This window comes from Gambusia affinis, linkage group LG10 (genome assembly GCF_019740435.1).
Source record: "Gambusia affinis linkage group LG10, SWU_Gaff_1.0, whole genome shotgun sequence".
NCBI classification, from domain to species: domain Eukaryota; kingdom Metazoa; phylum Chordata; class Actinopteri; order Cyprinodontiformes; family Poeciliidae; genus Gambusia; species Gambusia affinis.
Window position 1 is genome coordinate 20,897,098 of NC_057877.1, and position 19,869 is coordinate 20,916,966.

At 36.7% G+C, this 19,869-nt stretch overlaps 2 protein-coding genes and 2 non-coding genes across 5 annotated transcripts in view; 2 read left to right on the plus strand and 2 right to left on the minus strand.

Annotated features, from left to right (window-relative positions):
* Positions 1-5,624, minus strand: part of mylk4b (myosin light chain kinase family, member 4b) — a 29,196-nt gene extending 23,572 nt beyond the window's left edge. The window contains exon 1 of one of the 2 annotated variants that reach the window (XM_044128222.1): positions 5,437-5,624. In XM_044128222.1, coding sequence (XP_043984157.1) covers positions 5,437-5,492 — 56 coding nt within the window. In that variant the 5' untranslated portion in view covers positions 5,493-5,624. The remainder of the gene's footprint in view (positions 1-5,436) is intronic. The other variant, XM_044128221.1, reaches the window with a different exon arrangement.
* Positions 5,625-12,253: 6,629 nt separating this feature from the next.
* On the minus strand, positions 12,254-12,327 carry trnam-cau. The gene has a single exon. It is a non-coding gene; the product is annotated as a tRNA-Met (tRNA).
* Positions 12,328-13,139: 812 nt separating this feature from the next.
* Positions 13,140-13,213, plus strand: trnat-ugu. The gene has a single exon. It is a non-coding gene; the product is annotated as a tRNA-Thr (tRNA).
* Positions 13,214-15,766: 2,553 nt separating this feature from the next.
* Positions 15,767-19,384, plus strand: LOC122837984 (leukocyte elastase inhibitor-like). Its single transcript, XM_044128224.1, is given in 8 exon segments — positions 15,767-16,042; positions 17,190-17,372; positions 17,898-17,919; positions 17,922-18,034; positions 18,119-18,236; positions 18,335-18,477; positions 18,578-18,745; positions 18,855-19,384. Coding segments are annotated over 8 exon segments (1,272 nt in total). The 5' UTR covers positions 15,767-15,922; the 3' UTR covers positions 19,260-19,384.
* The last annotated feature ends 485 nt before the right edge of the window (positions 19,385-19,869 follow it).

Here is a 19,869-nt window from a genome sequence, read left to right on the forward strand (position 1 = left end):
GTTTGAGACATGAGACATAGCATGAGATGCAAAATGGGCCAAGGATGTGGCAGTCATAAGTATAATACAACCTAAAACGACTCATTGAATCAAATCTGATTGGCAATAAAGTGCATGATTGGGGTACTAATCTCTCAATAAAGTTTAGTCAGTTCTAAACTGTTTCTGTGGGTTTTAGAGCAATCACCCAATTCACAGACTGAAGGCTGATATTTAGGAGACTGTACTATAACATATATAGTACAGTATGAGCAAGTAGTGAATGCGTGCAAAAAGAATGCAAGCGTTTTATCTACCATGTAGTAAATTCCCAAGGAGCCAAGTATTTCGAGTGGTTACTCTGAGACAGAGCAGATGTCATATCTGATCCAGACGATCTCTCTACATGTGGTGTGTCTTGAACTCTCATGCCTGTGTTAATGGTGCCAGCTCAGCTGGTGTTGAGATGCCTTCACTGACCTCCTCCCTACGTTCCCCTGCTCCTCTTGGGAGGCTAGCTGACCCTGGGTCATAAAGAGCTTTATTTAGGGGTTTCCATAGTTTAGGGTGAAGTTGATTGAGCGTGCAACCAACAGAAATGGAAAACCTCCATTTATGAAAAAATAACCATTAGGTGGAAAGGCCTGACTTGTTGCCAGGTAGACTGGGACTCAACTAGCCTGCTTTCTATTCTTGTGGTTTTGACTCATTCCGGTTTTAAAAACAGTAACCTATTGTTGTTGCGCAACACCCCCTCCCTCCCTTCTCTCTACTCCCTCACTCTCTACTTCCTCTTCTGAGAGGGGAAATGTGCTACCAGCTCTCCATCTAACTAATAAGTTTCTCAGAAACTTATTAGTTACTCTTATTATAATCTTAATGTGAGTAATTGCAGATGTTTTCATAAAAGAAACAAGGAATAATCCATTATTCTAATAATTTGATACCAAAGTTACAGTTACTTGTTTTACTTGAAAGTGTACCCATAAATGTAAGTGTAAGTGTAAGTATTCTCACAAGTAAACCAATATTAATATAAGTATCTTTGAATCTTATCCAATTACTCAAAATATTTAAACTTTATTCTTTAAAACTTTCATGCTTTGAAATAAGGAATAGTCTCAACTATTTTTATAAATCTGCAGGCTGGAAACTTTCTTCCTCTTTTTTCAGGTCACCTGCTCTTCCTGTTTCATGACTCTCTGTCTGACAATGATTTCTTATGATTAGATAGAAAAAAGAAGTAGAATTAAAGCAAAGTTTGCAGGAGACAAACACAACATACACACAACCAGGTGATTTGATTGAAGTTTAAGTCTATTGTGGGCCTAGATGTCACTTGTGTGATTAATTTTAAAGGTAACTTTACTTATTGTAACTGTTAAACTAAAATCTCCAGAATGGGGATGTGGGATGATCTCGGGTTTTCTTGACGCTATCTACCTACCTATTTTGTGTTGTTTGTGGCTGCATTGAATAAAGGTTTTACTCTGGCATTTTCTCTTTGTAAACACAAAAAGAAACCTTCTTTCTATGACACCCAACCTTCTGCATGAATGCAGAAGGTTGGGTGTCATTACTTGTCTTCTCCAGTTTAATCCTTTAATGATAGGAACTGCATGTATTTCATAACTCCTGAAGTAGCAGTGAATCATTAAATCCCTCAGGATGGTGTTAGTCCAGGAGTGAATGTTTCAGTGATGAAAGCACAAGCGACGAAAGCAGGATCTCTTTCAAATCCTTTGCAGAATGTCAAGTGTGTTAAGAGCTCAGTAATGAGAGTAAAACATCTCAGTCAAAACCAGTCTTGGTAAATCAAAACTGTTTGCAATAAATGTTTCCAAATTTGCTTTACTTTATTAGATTGAATGGTAAGAAAAATTTAACTTGAGTTGAAGTAACCTCTCTGTAATAACGCTGCATGAATCTAAAAGATCAGCAATTAAAAATAAAAATAAAGAAATAAAATCTAAATACTAAGTAGACTTTGCTTGCTGAACGAATATTCTTTTCAAATTAATCATGACGGTTGTGTACAATTATTTGTAGCTTGTGTTATGAATAATTCATACTAAAATCCAATAAGATAAATTTTACAATGGAACTTCAAACAAAATGTACACTTAAATATATTTACAGTTCACCTTAATGTGTTCCATATGATTAAATAGCTTTCTTTCTGCATGACGCATGTTTGTTGAGCCAACTTAATTTTCATGAGTTGCATCAACTTAATTAAGTAGTATGAAGGTATCACTGTAACATAAGTTGGTTTTGTTATAGTGGCGGATGGTGTTAGCATGCCCTATATTTGGAGGCCCTAGTCCTCGACGCGGATGTCGCTGGTTCGACTCCCGTCCCGGCAACCTTTGCCGCATGTCCTCGTCCTCTTTCCTGTCTGCCTACTGTCTCAAAAAAAATACGAACGACTAGCGCCGCAAAAACTCTTCGGAGTAAAAAATGGAAAAGAAAAAGTTGGTTTCAACTAAATTTGCATTAATCTTAGTGAAGTAAATTATTTGGTCCAAAACACTGCAAATTAGTTGGGCTGGCTCTTTTAAATTGCATTGGGTTCAACTATAGTAAATGAGTTGAATCAACCTTAATAAATTAAGTTGACCTAACACATTTGTTTTAAATAGGAGTAACAGAATTCCATGGTGCTGAAATAAAGCAATCAGGTGGAAATCCTTTCCATGATTTTTTTCATGTTCATCCAAAGAGTTATTTTTTTCAGTGTATTCATGCAGAAGGTTTGTGTATCTGGAGATTGGTACACAGACATTGCACTTACTATCAGTCATGATAAAGTTAAGTGGTGCAGGGGACACCAAGTCTGCTGCATGCCCAGTTCCTCTCATTGTGTGCACATGTGCATGCATTCATGTATGTATACAGTAGGCGTATACTTATGTGCAAGTGCGGAAGTAACACAAGGTCTTACTGACCTGGGATGTGTTTGGCTGTGTGCTTGGTACAGAAAAAGCAACAGAGTAGATTAGGAGCCTTTTTTTAACTTTAAGGCCAGAACATAAGGTCTAGCACCAGTTGAATATGAGGGGCGACTTTAAAGGGATTGTCTTCACTCATTGGCTGGTATCTATCTCTGTAGGGCTTCTGCTGTCCTGGTTTAACTGTGGCATGGAAAGTCCCAATAAACTTGTAACCTTAGGAATGTGTTGTAGGTGTCTGTATGCGTGCGTGGAGGAAACAAAAAATCTAACAGATGATTGGGAAAGAGTAAACATGTTGAACAATGCATCCCGTTTGAAGTTTTTGAACACATTTTTTCACCACAAACTTGAATGCATTTTATTTATGTTTTGGTAGTTAGTTTAATTAATAGACCAAAACATATTGAAGATGTGAAAGTCTAGTTTCCTCTTTTTTAACAAATGTTTTAAGTGTGCACTGCACTTCAATTTTGGTGTAAATACTGGTCCAGGTTTTTGGGTCAATGTCTTTACCAGCAGTACAAATCTAGATAATACATATTTTTGCCGATTCTGCTTTCCAAAATAACTTCATCTTATCCTGGGGATACATTTATTTTCAAGTCTTGCCTGGTAGTTTGAGTTAAGTTTAGGTCTGTATTTCTCTCAGATTTCCCGTGGGTCTTGTGATGTTTTTTTTCCTGATCAGTGTTCTCGCTGCCAAGCCTGTCAGCTTAACCCTTTAACTGCCATGTGACCCATAGATCTGCATGTGACAGTATTTGGAGTGACATTTTAAGTGTTAAGAGGGAACGCTTTGTAGCTGTACCATACTTATCTTAGTAATCCAAAATGCTGTGCTAGATGTGCTAGTTAGTGATACTGTTTTTGAAGGTTACCCTAAATTTACTTTTTCCACAGTCCACACTTTTATTCCTGATCTGTCTGCTATGCTCTTATGCACTAATCTTCTCTATCAAACATTTCTATCAAATTACAAGAGTTTGACCCAAATTCTTTGAGTTAGCATAAAATCAGTTGACATGTTTTTTTGTTTGTCTGGATGCATATATAGTTGTCTTGGTACTGAGATTAATTTAGGAGGACTTCTGTAGCCAATGTATTGTATTAGTTTTTGTTTCAAAGTATGCAAATAAAGTCCAATGAATCCACCGCTTCAAAAATGATTTTTTTATTTTTAATCTGAAATATCTGTCTACCTTTACACACCCATTATGTGCTATAAAACATTCATATTTGTAGCAAAGTGATTACCTGTACTCATGCCAGGCATACTAGCTAATGCTTGACCTATGGATGTATCAAGAAAATGTTTCAGACTTTGAAGAACTTCCATTTCACTTACATCCAAAGATGCGGAATGTATTTTCAGCCCTTTTTGCGTCATTGAACTGGAACCTAAAGAGACTGTTGGCACATTAAATTTCAAAAATTTAATTAAGTAACACTCCAAAAATATATGCAAAGATTTTAATGTCGGCTTATTAAATTTCACCAAATCAGACCTGCTGGTGGTCTGATATTACAATATCAAGTGATTAGCAGGTCAGTTTTCCGCATCTAAACAACGTATACTAAGATTGACACTTTCACTACATCAAAGCCAAGTTGTGGTCAGCAGTGGCCTGCTGGAGTTTCTGATGCAAATAGCTAAACTAAGATTGTGCTAAATTGTTACTGGATCTGGGTGACCCAGAGATTCTGCTACAAGAAGCACATACTAAAAACACACATAGATGATGAACTTAAATGGAGTGTAGCTGACCTCTCGGAAAATACTCAGACTCAGTCATCACTCCAACAACACAGCACACGTAAATGTTGCTGTTACTTATGCACAAGCTTACACAGACTATTTTCTAACAGACATATTCAGTTCTCACAGTCCACTCTCACAACAGCTCAGCAACCTCTACAGAAGCTTGTAACTGCAGATCCTCCACCCAATATACTCCCCTATAATCCCAGGAACAAAGCAGAAGCCTTATTTTAGTCCACAGCAGATGGAGTTGCCCTCTGCTATTTTGTAAAACCGCCTATGATCCAGTTTCCCTTTTTAACTAATGAATGTCTGATTCTTCTCAATGTTATTTTTATGAAATTTATCATTTTTGTCTCAGAATGTGGCAAGAATGGTTCAACTCCTGGAATTAGTATCAAATAAGTTGACATGCTTCTCTTTGCTTGTTTGTTTTCCACAAAAAAAATAAATAAATAAATATTAGTTCATCTTTAATCAAAGTCTGTCAAAAACATTAAATGTGCTCTAAATAAATCAGCATACATGGTAACTTGGCAAGTGGAGCTGTGTACTATGTGCAACTGATACTGCCAGAGACGAGGTGTTAGAATTTAAAGCACGGCTATAAAGCAAGTTGTGGATTACTTTGAAGGAAAAATGATAAAAAGATTTTCAGTATTTTCAGGAAAAATGTTGTATAAGCTCTTCTGTCTCTGAACAAAGATGTCTTTTTGAATCAGCATGAAAGAACAATAGACTCACCCTTGGCAGTTGGGCACATTTGGGATAACCAAAATCATCTTCTCCTTTCCTCCCATGTCTCTCTTGGGTCTGATGGAAGTTATCTCCCCAGGCTGTCCTAATGTTCTTCAACAGCGTCCCAGTGCTGATGCTGGATGCTCTTGTTCTCCCTGTTCGGACTGAAATGCTCTGATCAAATGCCTCTGACACACTGTCCAAGTGGAAGAAGTGGACGCTTTTGCAAGTGGACGCTTTTGCCGTGACAGCCATGGAGGGATAAGCAGCAAAGAGGTGGGGGTCAGAGACTGACAGGGGTGTGTGGGAGAGGGAGGAGGAAGAACGAGGGGCATCTGCTCTGGGACCACAGACAGGAACAGACCAGAGAGATTGTTCCAGGGAATGCGGCTTATTATAACAGAATGAACGGAATGAGTGCCATATTTCTCATGGCAGAGTGGAAGACTGAGCAAGAGAAGAGAGATGCAAATGGGTATAAGGAGTCTAAATTATTAAAAACTCTTTTTTGTTGCTACATGTTCATTAGTCTAGAATTAATGGATTCTGATTCCTTACTGAAAGTTGCTTTATATCTGTGTTTCAAGTTGATATGATATAATTTCCGTTCTAATGCTAGGTTGGCCTATTGTTTAAATTCAGGCTCAAGTGTAGACAAAAATGATTCAGTATCTTATATAAGCACCATGATCATTCAGTAAATAATGTGTCTTTTTGCACATTTGAGGTTGCAGCTAAATCCATGCAGAATTAATTGAAAAAAAAATCTATTATATGAATAAATGTTTCACACATTAAATGTTTGAACATGTTGATATGAAGCCAGTAACTTCGATAAATAGAATAACTCATTGTACCAAAGAATTCTAAAGATCTTTTAGATCTGTAGATTTTAGTCTTGGAAAATTTAAAATGGCTGTAAACATGAACAAATATAAACCTCTAAATTCCTTTAAGTCAAAGATCAAAGTGAGGGTGACCTTTTCTATCCTGTTATGGTTTGACAGCTGGTTGTTTTAAAAATGTGATGATGTGAAGCACATGAATAAGCTGGTTTTTAGAAAGAAAAAAACAGGCTATTCTTGTTCAGTCAGTAAGCTCAAAGAGGCTGGGTCAAAGGAGGCCTGACACTCTGTCCTACAAAATGTTGATTTATTTAACTATAAATGACTGTGAAGCGCTGCTGTAAGCGAAATGGCATCCAAAAATAGCATTGCACTATTTATGATTATTGTACCTCAAAGTCTTTGACTGCTTATACTTCAGCAGCACAACAAAAATAGATAACATACATTATGCTACATAACACTGTCTGGTTGTAGTAAGGGCCAGAGTATATTCTTATATATAGGCATGGCCTTAAAGTCTTAGCTGAGGTTAAAAATGATTTGCTGTTCAGGATTTTATGGCTCTGTAACATCTGTCAGAGGGCAGCAGGGCAAACAGGTGAGTTGATCTATTAGGATGCTCCTTTCACCATGAAAAACTAAAATGGTAATTTCTTAATAGCATCTGAGAGCTGATGGTGATCTGAAGGACCATTTTGATTTTTGCATAACAGCTAGTTATCTATCCATTGTTATGAATTTGAAAAATATTTTTTATGCATGGTAAAATAAAAAATAAAAAAACCAACACCATCAGTTTCACAGCTAGGATGTTTTCAAACACAAGCACACTTGAAGAAGACCATGTTGATGGTTGCAGAAGTGTTGTTAGATTAGGAAGTGCTGTGAGTCACAGTGACCTGGTTACGCCGTCCTGGCTGTGAAAGCAAGTGACAAATTCACCACTGGGAGCCATAGAGGTGTGATTATCAATCTCACTATCTTATGTTAGTGACAAGTTGCTACTTGACTTTAAAAAAAATAAATAAATAAACAAATTGCCTTTGTGGTGGATTTTGATGTTTCAAAGCAATAGCTTCTTCCAGTATCACTGAAGAGATATTGTGTATAATGTCATTCCAACATCCTTTATCAGAGTTTCCATGATTGCTATTGGATGTTCTGGTCAATGGATGGTGCCAGTTTCCTCCACTTTCTATAATGTACTAAACATCCATACATGTTCTGGCAGGCTACTGCGCCACTTACTACTTCCCAGGGGCAAACCAGGCCTTTAGTTATCAGCAGTTCATTGCTACATCAAGAACACTTGAGTTTTGGATTGTTTTGTTTTTTTAAAACAGAGTTGGCTAAATCTGTATTCATATTTTAGTTCCTTCTGAAGATCAGTTCATTTATTTGTTCCTCTATTGTAGCTTTTTAAGGCAATAAGCATGTTCATTTCACTGTGGGTGTGTTCTGTTTATCTGTCAGATTGTCTCATTATCATCTGTTGTGTTTATCACTATAATATTCTCCTGACCTTTTTGTTAGTGAGCTCAGTCTTTAGCCTCGTGGCTGTGACACCGAATCCTTTTTCTCTCCCTCTGTCGCCCCTTGTGTTGATCTTCCCCTTGTGTGCAAATGGGCTCCCCCTGAGTCCCTTACTGCAGGGTTTAACGGTGCTTTACGTTTGTCCTGGTATGTTGCTCAGGGCCAAATGTTTGCATTCCAGTGGTTCTTTATTTAGCTCACACTAAATTCAATTATCTTGGGACAATAAAATTGTTTGGCGCAGTGTGTTGTCATATACTGGATACAGTGACTTGTAAAATAATTTATTTTCACTTTACAAAAAAATCTGAAAAGTGTTATGTGCATGTATTCAGCCATCCTAAAGTACGGTAATACTTTATGGAATCACTTTTTTGTAAGGGTGATGTGCAGTGTTAATTTTCTGCAACACAAAGAGATTTGCATCCCTATATCTCCTTCTATCATCTTTCCCCCTGATCAGTCTGGTTTGAACTGGATTTTATTCAAGGGTATCTAACTAAAAGAAGCTGAAACGTAATATATCGAGTAAATTTTAATGAAAAATCTTTCTGAAACAATATCTCATTCCCCTTCAGCGTCACAACTATGAAGATTTTTTTCAGTTGATTTACTGAAGAGGTAAAACAAAATTACTGTGCCAAAAGACACTCGCAGTCAATCACATAAATTCACAATTATACATTGTAGTTTGTGCTTCAAATGTGACAATTATGGAAAACTTCAATGAATACTTTTGCGAGAGACTTTACAACCTTCAAAAACCATGTTTGGTGCTTCAGCACAAGCAAGTCCAACCAAAACAAACACCTGAGGCCAAAAGTAAAATCTAAGCCAGACACTTTCCACACTTCATAGATCACGTTTTGAGACGCTAAAACTAATTTGGAATCTAATCTTACACCAACATAAACAGAATTGAAAGACTGTCCCAAATTCCTCACATGGATGAGAAATATGACAGCAAGCTGAATGAAGCTGAATGAAAATTAAAGTGTCAGCTTCCATATGTTCAGACAGCAGTGATGAGATCATGAAGTGGAAGAATAAAACCCCAGAGATCAGTAAATAAGATCAAATAGTGCATTTTATTCTAAACAAGAAGTACTGCACAGGTAATCTTTGACAGACACAAACTAGTTTGGCAGAGGGTTTGGCATGAACAAAACCTATCTATGCATCAGGGAAATGCACGATAGAAGCTAAAGATTCTGGCATTATTGAAAAAAGTCTTTCTTTTGTCTTTTCATTTGTCAATACATCTGCTGATATCAGATTATGATAAATCAATAACTACTTTCTCCAAATGGTCCTCTACATGTTTACTAATTATCTTCAGTTGATAGAATGAATGACAGATGGTTTTTTTGCAACAAGGTTTTTCAGTTGATACATTTAAACACTCAAGAGTAACTTAAGGCTAACTATGGAGTGAAAAGTAGTACTAGAACAACCACTGCATGGGTAGTTAATAAAAACATATCCTGTTCTGGTGACACAGTTATTAAAAGGGAATTGTTGGACAGTTTACAAAGTTTTGCAGTATTTCCAAGATATTCTAAGCTCAAATAAAGCTTTGAAACTGCCTGGTATGACTGTCATGCTGATTTAAAGACACATTTTAGCTCCATTACTGACAACATAGATGGTGCAAATCCTTCTGACACTGACCACATTTGAGCTGTAAAAACAAAGGTGTGTGCTGCTGAGTGACACACTGTATACTTGACATAGATTTCTGGGGGTTCACTTAATCTTACACAGAATCTCAATCAGGATACCAGATTCCCTGATAATCCCTGAGAAGGTCACAGCTGTGTGGAGACACAATGAGGCTGGAATGGCAGCTGAGGACAATGGTCGGCTGCAGAAGCAACTTCACTTAATTGGCTGAGCTGAGAACACCTGTGTTTGCTTTCACCCAAGGCGCATTTCAGTAGGATGATGGTCAGAATTATAAACTCTCATCAACTGGAAACCTGCAGCCTTGTTTTGGTTTTGATCCTTAGCTACAGTGATGGGAGGGAAAATAAATAGATTTGCGAAACTTGCACTCGTTGGTGCAATCCTCCTAGCTAACTAAAAAGTGCTACCATCAGCTGCTAATGACACAAGTCATTATAGAAGGTGTAAATTCGGCAGCATCAGATGCAATCCTGCAGACGAGGGCTTGCAATTAGAAATACAGTCTTTCATGCATGTGCAAGCGATAAACTGATAGGAAAATTAAAAAAAGATCTGGGACACAGTGTTCACTAGAATCTGTATCAGATGTACCACACTTTATTTAATTGCCTCCACGGAGAGAAGTCTCTCTGTGGTAATGAGGTCAGTAGAGTGAACTTGCAACTGAAGTAGTAACAGTATCTTCCATGACAGAAGCAACAGGGTACTTGGTGTTCTGTCTGCATTCAGCAAGATATAAACACCAGAAATCACTAAATACCAGCCTAAGGTCCTTAAGTATGTCCTTTTTATTGTGTGACTAACCAACTAGAGATGGGTAATGAACTGATAGAGACTTATCACCCCACTCTGCAGTACCGCATAATCACATGCAGAGCATGAGTTGGGAATTATTCTGCATTTGTTGCTTGGTTCATGTCGCCTTCTAGTTGGGTGCTATAACCAGATAAAGCACTTAATGAGTTTTCAGCTCAAACCTAAGAAGTCTTGGAATTATATCACGTCTAACCTAACTGTGTTCCAATTTAAAATCTGAAAAATTATAATAATTTCCAAATATTATATTCAGGACCCAGGCCATTGAGTATTATGAGAAATACAAATTTCCCAGTGGCTCAATGTGAACCCCTTCATCTGTCCCCCCAAACCAATTTAAATGCAGGAAATCATCTACCTATAGGAGTGGGCAAAAATTCAGTCCAGCCCTAAAACAAAGCACATAATAGCCTCCCAATTCTCTGCAACCATCAGGGAGCACCATGTCCACATGGATTGCACATGCATAAAAGCAATAGAAAACTGAATGATGAGTTATATTTTTCTGCCAGAAGGTAGTGTGCCCACCCCTTGTATTGTCACCCCGGGCAACTGCCCAAATGGCCCAAATTCCAGCATTCATGTCAGAAAGAAACCCAATGAAACAACAATATACTTGGATTTAATGCTATGCATATTATTTTTAGTTCAAGTTACTTGTGTACACATTATTTCTCAAATATTACTTTAGCTCAAATGGATAATAGACCACATTGTTGAAAGTCCTCCCTGAAGTCACGCTTTAGGATTCCAAGCGTGTGTTTATTTTGCAATTTGCTTTTTTCCATTGAAGATCAAACAAACCTTGGGTCCTTAGCATTTAGAAGGATTTAAGAGTATGTGTGTGTGGACATATGACATCCCCCACGTGCCAGCTGAAGGACAAAGGTAAAGTGAGTTGAACGACAACTACTCTATCTTGTCCCCCTCGAACCCCTGCTGTGGGTGCAAAGCTGCTTCTGCTTTCATCTCATGCTCGTAAATAAGTCAGAATAACAATGTTGAGATTTATAGAAGGTTGCACCCTCTGCCAAGAGCCTCTCTTTCTTCCTGTCATCTGTACCAAATTGAACAGCAACGTATGCCACCAAAAAATTCTAGGTCAGGAAAGTCAGTCTGAGCTTTTTAAGATTAAAATCCAACCTATACTCTGAGATACAATGAGCTGCACATAATAAAAATCATAGATTCGATTGTGTTTTCATTAATACACTAAATTACAAGTATAAGGGGTATTCACTAAAGTTCATTGAATTAGAATTAGAAATCATAGGTACCTTTTGAAAATAACCTTTATCCACATTATAAACATATATTATATTAAACACACATTTATGTATAAAAATATTTTTTACTTAACTGATAGAGAGATATATACCGTTGGCACCCTGTCAGAGTTTAATCGGGGAGTGATTGATGAGTGATTCATGACCCTAATTAATTGCTTTTAATTTCCTGTCACATGAATCCCCCTTACTCCCAATCCGGTCACATGATGCTAACCTCAGCTGGACAGATTTTTCCTAAATACATGGTAACTCATAATGTTGAGCTTCTATGGATTTAAGAAAACTTGCATGATCTTACCACAATGAAGATTTGAGTAAAGAGCTCATATTCTAATGTTTTTCAAAATCAATGTGCATAATGGGTAAATATACAGCCTCCTGCTATTTTGAAGAGTTGATTTTATTAAGACTTTCTATTTCAGTTGGCCAGTGGGGGGATTGAACCCATGACCTTGGCATTATGAGTACCGTACACTAATCTGACCAGGTGAGCTAACCATCCACACATAATGGTGAGTTTTCATCAATGTTAGAAAAACTTACATGATCTTGACAAAAGCAGTGAAATTCAAAGGTTTTTCAAAATCAACATCAATTGTGGTTTAATTTAGAGCCTCCTGCTATTTTGAGGACTTGCCTTTATGTTTCTATTGGCTAATGTGGGGATTGAACCCATGACCGTGGCGTTATGAGTACCACGCTCCAACCAACTGAGCTAACCAGCCACACATAATCTTACATCTTCGTCAATATAAGAAAAACATGCATGATCTTACTACAATGAAGATTTGAAGAAATACTGTCATGGTTTTCAAAATCAACATGCTTAAAGGTGTATTTCCCAGCAATATTTTAATTTGAAGTGTTGATTTTATTTTCCAGCCATTTTTATTTTGAATTTTTGATTTTGTTTTCCACCCTTTTTAATTTTGAAGTATTATGCACATTGATTTTGAAAAACAATAGAATATGAGCTCTTAACTCAAATCTTCACTGTGGTAAGATCATGTAAGTTTTCTTAAATCCATGGAAACTCAACGTTATGAGTTACCATGTATTTAGGAAAACTTTGTCCAGCTGAGGTTAGCTCAGCTGGACAAGGTGTGGTGTTAATAACACTGAGGTAGGTGGTTCAATCCCATTACTGGTCAATGGAAATCTAACGTCTTTCAGACAAACAATACTTCAAAATTAAAAAGGGTGGAAAACAAAATCAACACTTCAAAAATAAAAAAGGTTGGAAAATAAAATCAAAACTTCAAAATAAAAAAGGTTGGAAAATAAAATCAATACTTCAAAATAAAAAAGGGTGAAAAATAAAATCAACACTTAAAAATAAAAAAAGGTGGAAAATAAAATCAATACTTCAAAATAAAAAAGGTGGAAATTAAAATCAACACTTCAAAATAAAATATTGCTGGAAAATACACCTTTAAGCATGTTGATTTTGAAAAACATAACAACATTCCTTCAAATCTTCTTTGTAGTAAGATCAAGTACATTTTTCTTATATTGACGAGAACACAAACTTACGTGTGGCTGGTTAGCTCAGTTGGTCGGAGCATGGTACTTGTAAAGCCAAGGTCCTGGGTTCAATCCCCACATTGGCCAATGGAAACATAAAGTGTTTCATAAAGTCATCTCTTCGAAACAGCAGAAGGATGTGTATTAACTGTTATGCACATTGATTTTGAATAGGAACAAAAGCTGTAGATATTTTTAACTGTGACAAAACAATTCACTATGTTGTGATTAACTCTTGGAGCATGGTTGTGTAATGAGTATGTATAATTTAATTTTATTTTTTTTTAGGTAAAGTGTACCAATAGCAAACTTAGTCAATGTTATTATAAGTTGGGCTAGCTGTCAGAAGATGTAAGTAAGTCTCTGTGAGAGGGATTATTTAAGAAAAAACAATACTTAAGCATGTCTAATCATGCTACACTGAATGCCCAAAGTTGTTTATATAAATAAATCTGTATAACACAAGAGTTCGTAAACAGATAACTAAACCCATACATGTTTTGTAAATATACATTTTACATCTCACATCTTTGACATTTATTTTTAGGTCATTGGTCTCATTTCCAGAAGGGGAAAATAAACACTCATCTTCATACTTCTCCACTGCAAAAATATTTATTAATGCAAATATATTTTATATTTATAAAGTCATGTTGGACTAAAATGTTACTATTTTGAACAAACGAATAAATTTTGTCTTATTGTATATAAGAACATCAAAATCTCTATGGGTTATACCTGAATACAAAGTAACACCATAAGTACATTGCCAATGCCTAGACAATATAACATTTCTTTGCTTTATCTAAAAACTTAATTTTAAGTAAAACTTTCGACATATTTTCTACCTTGCCATTGAGTTAACTTAAATTAAAACTAACAGAGGGACAAAACATGTCACTTTGGCTCCCTCTATTGGACAGAGTTAGATACACATTTGAGTATGGAACATTCTGAAAATTGCATTTCATAAAAAAAAACCAACAAAAAACACATAATTTAATTAGTATAGTCTATTACAGCCCGTTTTTCTCCCCATTTTCTCCATTCTTGCTATGCCGTGACCTGGAAATAGTACACAAACTACATACTATTTAAAATTAAATAAGTTTATTAAATTAGTTTAATAAGTTCTAAATTGCTTCCAACTTTATCTCTCACATAATCATATGAAGATGTACACAACCTCCTTGTCCAAACCCACTGTAAGAGCCCTACCATTATAATTTTTTTTAATTTTATTTCTAACAGTTGAAGTCAGATACACAACCTGCAGCTTATAAAAATACTTACTAAAAACATACTAAAGATGTTAAGCATGTGTGAATTAAAGGGAAAACATGAAGGAAAATTGTCTTCATATTCTCACACAGGTTGTTTTGGCTGTAGCTTTTTTGGGATATGGAAAATAACTGGCATATTTATTCTACCTTTGCAGACCTTTAATAAGAGAATAGAAAAAACTTAATTCCCAACTGCATGGCTTTAGTATCAGAGTTGAAATGCTTTCTAAGAACTGTGGAGAGAAGTATAGAGATCTGTAGTCCAAAGGTTGCCAGTAGGCTGACATGTTTATCAGTTTTCACTTGTGACTATAGTAACAGTGTAAACTTAACTAGTGGAGATTAGGTGTAATCTCTAAGATATGAATAACAGTGACACACCTTTCTGAGGAAATATGTCTAACCTAAGCTCTCTCCTGAATATCAGTGTTTAATTTTCAGTCACCTTACAGTTAAAATGTTGGAAATAAGGTTCAAGTATGAAGAACAGGCAATAGAATCTTTTGAGATATACAGATTTTACAAGTATGCAGTGTCCTGAGAAGTCACAACAAAGTCACTTCAACTGTAATCTACAAGAGTAAAGTCTTGATTAATTTATCAGATGTTATTAATTTGCATAAGTAATTCACTCAAACAAAATATTTAATTATAATTCTTACATAATGTGTTATACTCATTATGTGTACAACAAGGGTGGCGTACTCATTATGTGTACGACACCTGTATGACTGTTGCCTACTCCAACAAGCAGTTGCTGGAGCATCCAATAGTATGGTGTTATACTTGACATAACTTTGTTAAATTTTAAGTATACAAAAGGCAAGGTGTTTATACTATGAAACCGCCAAACACTGGAATATACTCTTTATTGGAGGCGCTTTTAATCTCAATGCTTAAAGGTCCAAATATGACCATCATGGTATGCAAATGTGTAATAGCTGGATGCCCACATTAAACACTTGATTCCAAAAACAGGCATTACGCCTGTAGCCATAATGCTAAATGCCATCTGCCACCACTGAGCCTCATACTAAACCACTTTGTGGACTCAATTACCAGGTACTGATAATGATGGTTCATCTGATGACTGTTGACCTAGTATTGCTTTAACAAACTGTGTCAAGATACTCACTCTGTAATACCATGCCAACTCTTTGTGCCATTTTAGACTGCACCTGTAACAACATCGTTATTGCGAGCTATAGTGACTATGTTTGTGAAACGGGATTTTACTATGTTGTTTGTAAGACAAACAAATCAGCTTTTTCACCATCTTCTATTTGTAAAAATAAAACGACGTCTCTAATTTTGAAGTGGTGCTGTTCCAGCCGAACAAGGTGCACTTGTGACGCATGTCCGCACAGACCTCATTTGGCACAGCTGGCTGCTGTTTCTTCTCTCCACACGACAATAAAGCCGAATGTTTTTGTCACTCGGTGAATCGCGCATTCACGCGTTCCACCCAAACCGGGGCGGGTAGTCCACTACCCCATGATAAAACGGCAGTCCTATGATCGGCTGTGATCCAGCGGAACCAAACGTCGGTGTCAGGGGGATTTTTGGATGTTTCTTGCTTTTCCTTTCACTTTCAAGTTTGAGCGACAGCAGCTTGCAGCAAGCCCGAGAAAAGGTACATATGCTTAAACCAAAAAATAGCTCATGTAACTCTGAAATTTATTTCGCGGATATTCAAAATTGGCGTCTGTAGATTCATTTCCGGGTGGGTACGATACCACTTTGTAGCACATTCATACTTTCTATGACGTTAGGAGGGTTAGCAAAGCAGCTTTACATTAAGAGGTCTTAACACAAGCCCTCGTAGTCTGTGGGAGGCTTAGTGGAACATTTAGGTTTTAAGTAAAGTAAAATTGCTGCTCCGCCCACTTTAAAGCTATATGATGTGCGAACGTTCTTGCCCTTCTCATTTTTGAGTCTTAGTTTATAAAATCCTTTACAGTTGTCCTAAAATACTTTTGCAAGTTGTTTCCAGGACATTTATATATATATTAATATTTTTTAAATAGATATTTTACTAATTTTATAAGTAAACCAACTTTAACTTGTGCTGTCTTAAAAGGTCTGTGAAGGTATGTAAATTGAGATGATTAATTTTAATTCCTTCGTAATTATGGGTAAATTAAGAATGGAAAATATATTTGATTTTTCAAGTTTATTTTCCTCATTCAGTTTGTATCAAACAAATGTAAACTGGAATTGTTTAATTTCTAATTTAATGGCATCTTTTAGTTGGAAAACTGTAGACATCTTTAAAATTTGCAAACAAAACTGAAGTATTTACTCAATTTAAGTGTTTTGTTTTTAATATGCTGAAAGTAAAAAGTTATAAAAGAACAATTTCCTTGCCTTTTAGCCTCTGGACACTTCAGTGAGATCTTTATATATAATGGAAGTGGGGCTGCATATCAGATTCCAAAAAAGGTGTAAAAAGGTTCTTTACCGCATAGCTGAATGAGAAGCCAAGTTTAGCATTATGCTGTTTAGTGAATTGTAGAATGATGCGGAAAAAAATCTATAGAAATTTCAGCCTAGACAACTGGATTTTGAAATGCAAACACTATTTGAAACTGCCTCCATGGAAAGGCTTTCAAAAATGCAAAGGGTTTTGACTAAATAGTTTTACAATGTAATGTACATTTTGAATATTTCTTATGTTCTATGAAAAATCATTGACTATATTTCTGTATGCTTTATTGTTTGTAGGTGCAACAGGCAATAAAATAACTTGATTTCAATTCACTTGAATTCCTCTATCCTAGCAAAGCCCAACAACATCAGCCATGGCAGTCACCAGCAATGCAGATTTTGCCCTTGAATTGTTCCGCACTCTGAGCCAAGCAAATCCGGCCAGGAACATCTTTGTCTCTCCACTGAGCATCAGCTCGGCGATGGCAATGGTCTATTTAGGTGCTAAAGGAGACACTGCAACTCAGATGGCAAAGGTCAGCACACCGTCAACTCATCACATGATAGTCCTCTGCAGCTTCTGTCTTTGTCAGTGGCTTTTAAAACTCTTTATGCAGAGGGTTTTAAAATATAGTCAACCACTCCCTATGTCCTCTAAGCATTTGTAAGTTCAGACAGTTATCAACAGTATTACACCAGTTGTGTATCTAAGGTACAATCCGACAGGTGTGTCCTGGGTGAGGCCCTTCTTGGAATGAACCTGTACTTTGACCTCATTTAATAACCCTTGGAACAAGCTATGCATTGTTTAAAAAAATAATAATAATCTGAACGGCAGAACAAAAGTTTTTGTACTCTGTTCCTTTGGAAAAACTCCCACCTATCAGAAAGTACATTTAAGTTAGATTAATGGCCTTTGTGTTTGCCAAATGTTTCTTTTTTTGCACTTCCTTATATAGCTTTAGATGGAGATATTAGACATGTTTCTGCTACTATAACTGCTTACCACTCCTTTTTGTGTTTTGAATTAAGTTTCATTTTCCTCTCCTCATTTCTCTCAGGCCCTCTCATACACTGAGGTGAAGGCGTCCATGCAGATTTCCAAAACCTAAATGCTGACATAAACTCCCCGTCTGCATCGTACATCCTGAAGGTGGCCAACCGTCTTTATGGAGAGACCACATCTAATTTTCTCCCTGTGAGTTTGCATATATATTCTCATCAAACTGATTTTAAAATGTGGCAAAATGAAATTGATTAAGCAATAATCCAATATCTGCAGAAATTCTTAGCAGACACACAAAAGTTCTACCAAGCAGACCTGAAGGCTGTTGATTTCATCGGAAACCCAGAGGACTGCAGAGCTGAGATCAACACTTGGGTGGAGGCGCAGACAGAAAGTAGGAATATTAATATGATTGGAAATCAGTGAATACTGAGTTTTTGTCTCTTGGTTTAGGCTACTGTGTTGGATTGTGTATTGTCTTTTTTCTTTTAGACAAGATAAAAGATCTTCTGAAGCCAGGAACTGTTAACGCCATGACAAGACTGGCTCTCGTGAATGCCATCTACTTTAAAGGAAGCTGGATGAGTCGTTTTGATGCGGCCAACACCAAGGAGATGCCCTTTAAAGTCAGCCTGGTAAGATGATTTGTAGAAGTAGATACTGTGACAGATGTAGAGCAAAGTTTCTGCAACAACAAATGCTCTAAAAATCGATTGCCTTTTTCTGTTTTGTCAGAATGAGACCAAAACAGTCCAGATGATGTACCAGGTGAAGAAGCTGCCCTTCAACTATATCCCTGACTTGGGACTGCAGATCCTGGAGCTTCCATACGTGGAACAGGAGCTCAGCATGTTCATCCTGCTGCCAGAGTTATCTACAGATGGCTCAGACCCTTTGCTGAAGGTACACACCCAGAAATAAAACATTGAAGAAAACCTAAATGTAGTTTTCAAGCTGCAACTCTAATAGCTAGAGAATGAACAATGTAGTCACCAGGTTTACTCCTTTGCAGCTGGAAAATGAGCTGACGCCAGAGAAGCTGGATGAATGGACCAACAGGGCAAACATGGATATCCAAACAGAAATCATCGTCCACCTGCCAAAGTTCAAGCTGGAAGAGGATTACGAACTCAAGGAACATCTGTCCAAGATGGGCATGACGGACGTGTTCTGCGCTGGCAAAGCTGACCTGACAGGCATGAACGAAGACGGGGGCCTCTTCTTGTCTACGGTGGCCCACAAGGCCTTTGTGGATGTGAATGAAGAGGGCACAGAAGCTGCTGCAGCCACAGCTGGCATGGTATCTTTCTGCATGTTGAGGGAGGAGCACTTCCAAGCAGATCACCCCTTCCTCTTCTTCATCAGGCACAACAAGACCAAGTCCATACTCTTCTTTGGCAGGTTCTCATCTCCATAAGAGAACTGATGTAATTAATTTGATGCTAAAATAAAAGCTGATAAAGTTCCCATTTACTTGATCAAATAATCCTTTGCTTTTTGTTGACTTTAAGAAGTAATTACAATAAAAACATAAGAATGACACTGGGCTAAACTGTGATTCTTTCTATAAATGTTTCACATTATTTTGTTTAAATGTTTTTATATAAAGCATTGCTGAATTGAGTCAAAAAGAATTGAAACTGTTTCGTTCAGAAATTTGAAGCCGTTTCTTCTGAACAGATCAAAAGTCATAATTAGGTTTCAGATTTATTAAATGACAATCAAATGTAAACCAAATATTAAAATATTAACTGAGGTGATTGACAGTGGTATCTAGCTGAGCCAAATGAAAATACTGCTACGCAACAAGTGGGATACAAGATTATGAATTTTTTTAATCCACCAGAGGGCAGCAATATTAAGTACTGTACTTGAAATAAATATTGACCAAAGTTCTTTACAGTTAACTGATAAATGCAATATTGGATGTGCCAGTACACATCTTCAATGACATAACTCAGTATTTCCAGTCTTAAAAACTATGCTATCACAAAGGTAAACAGTAGTTAAGATCCTGGGTTGGCAAC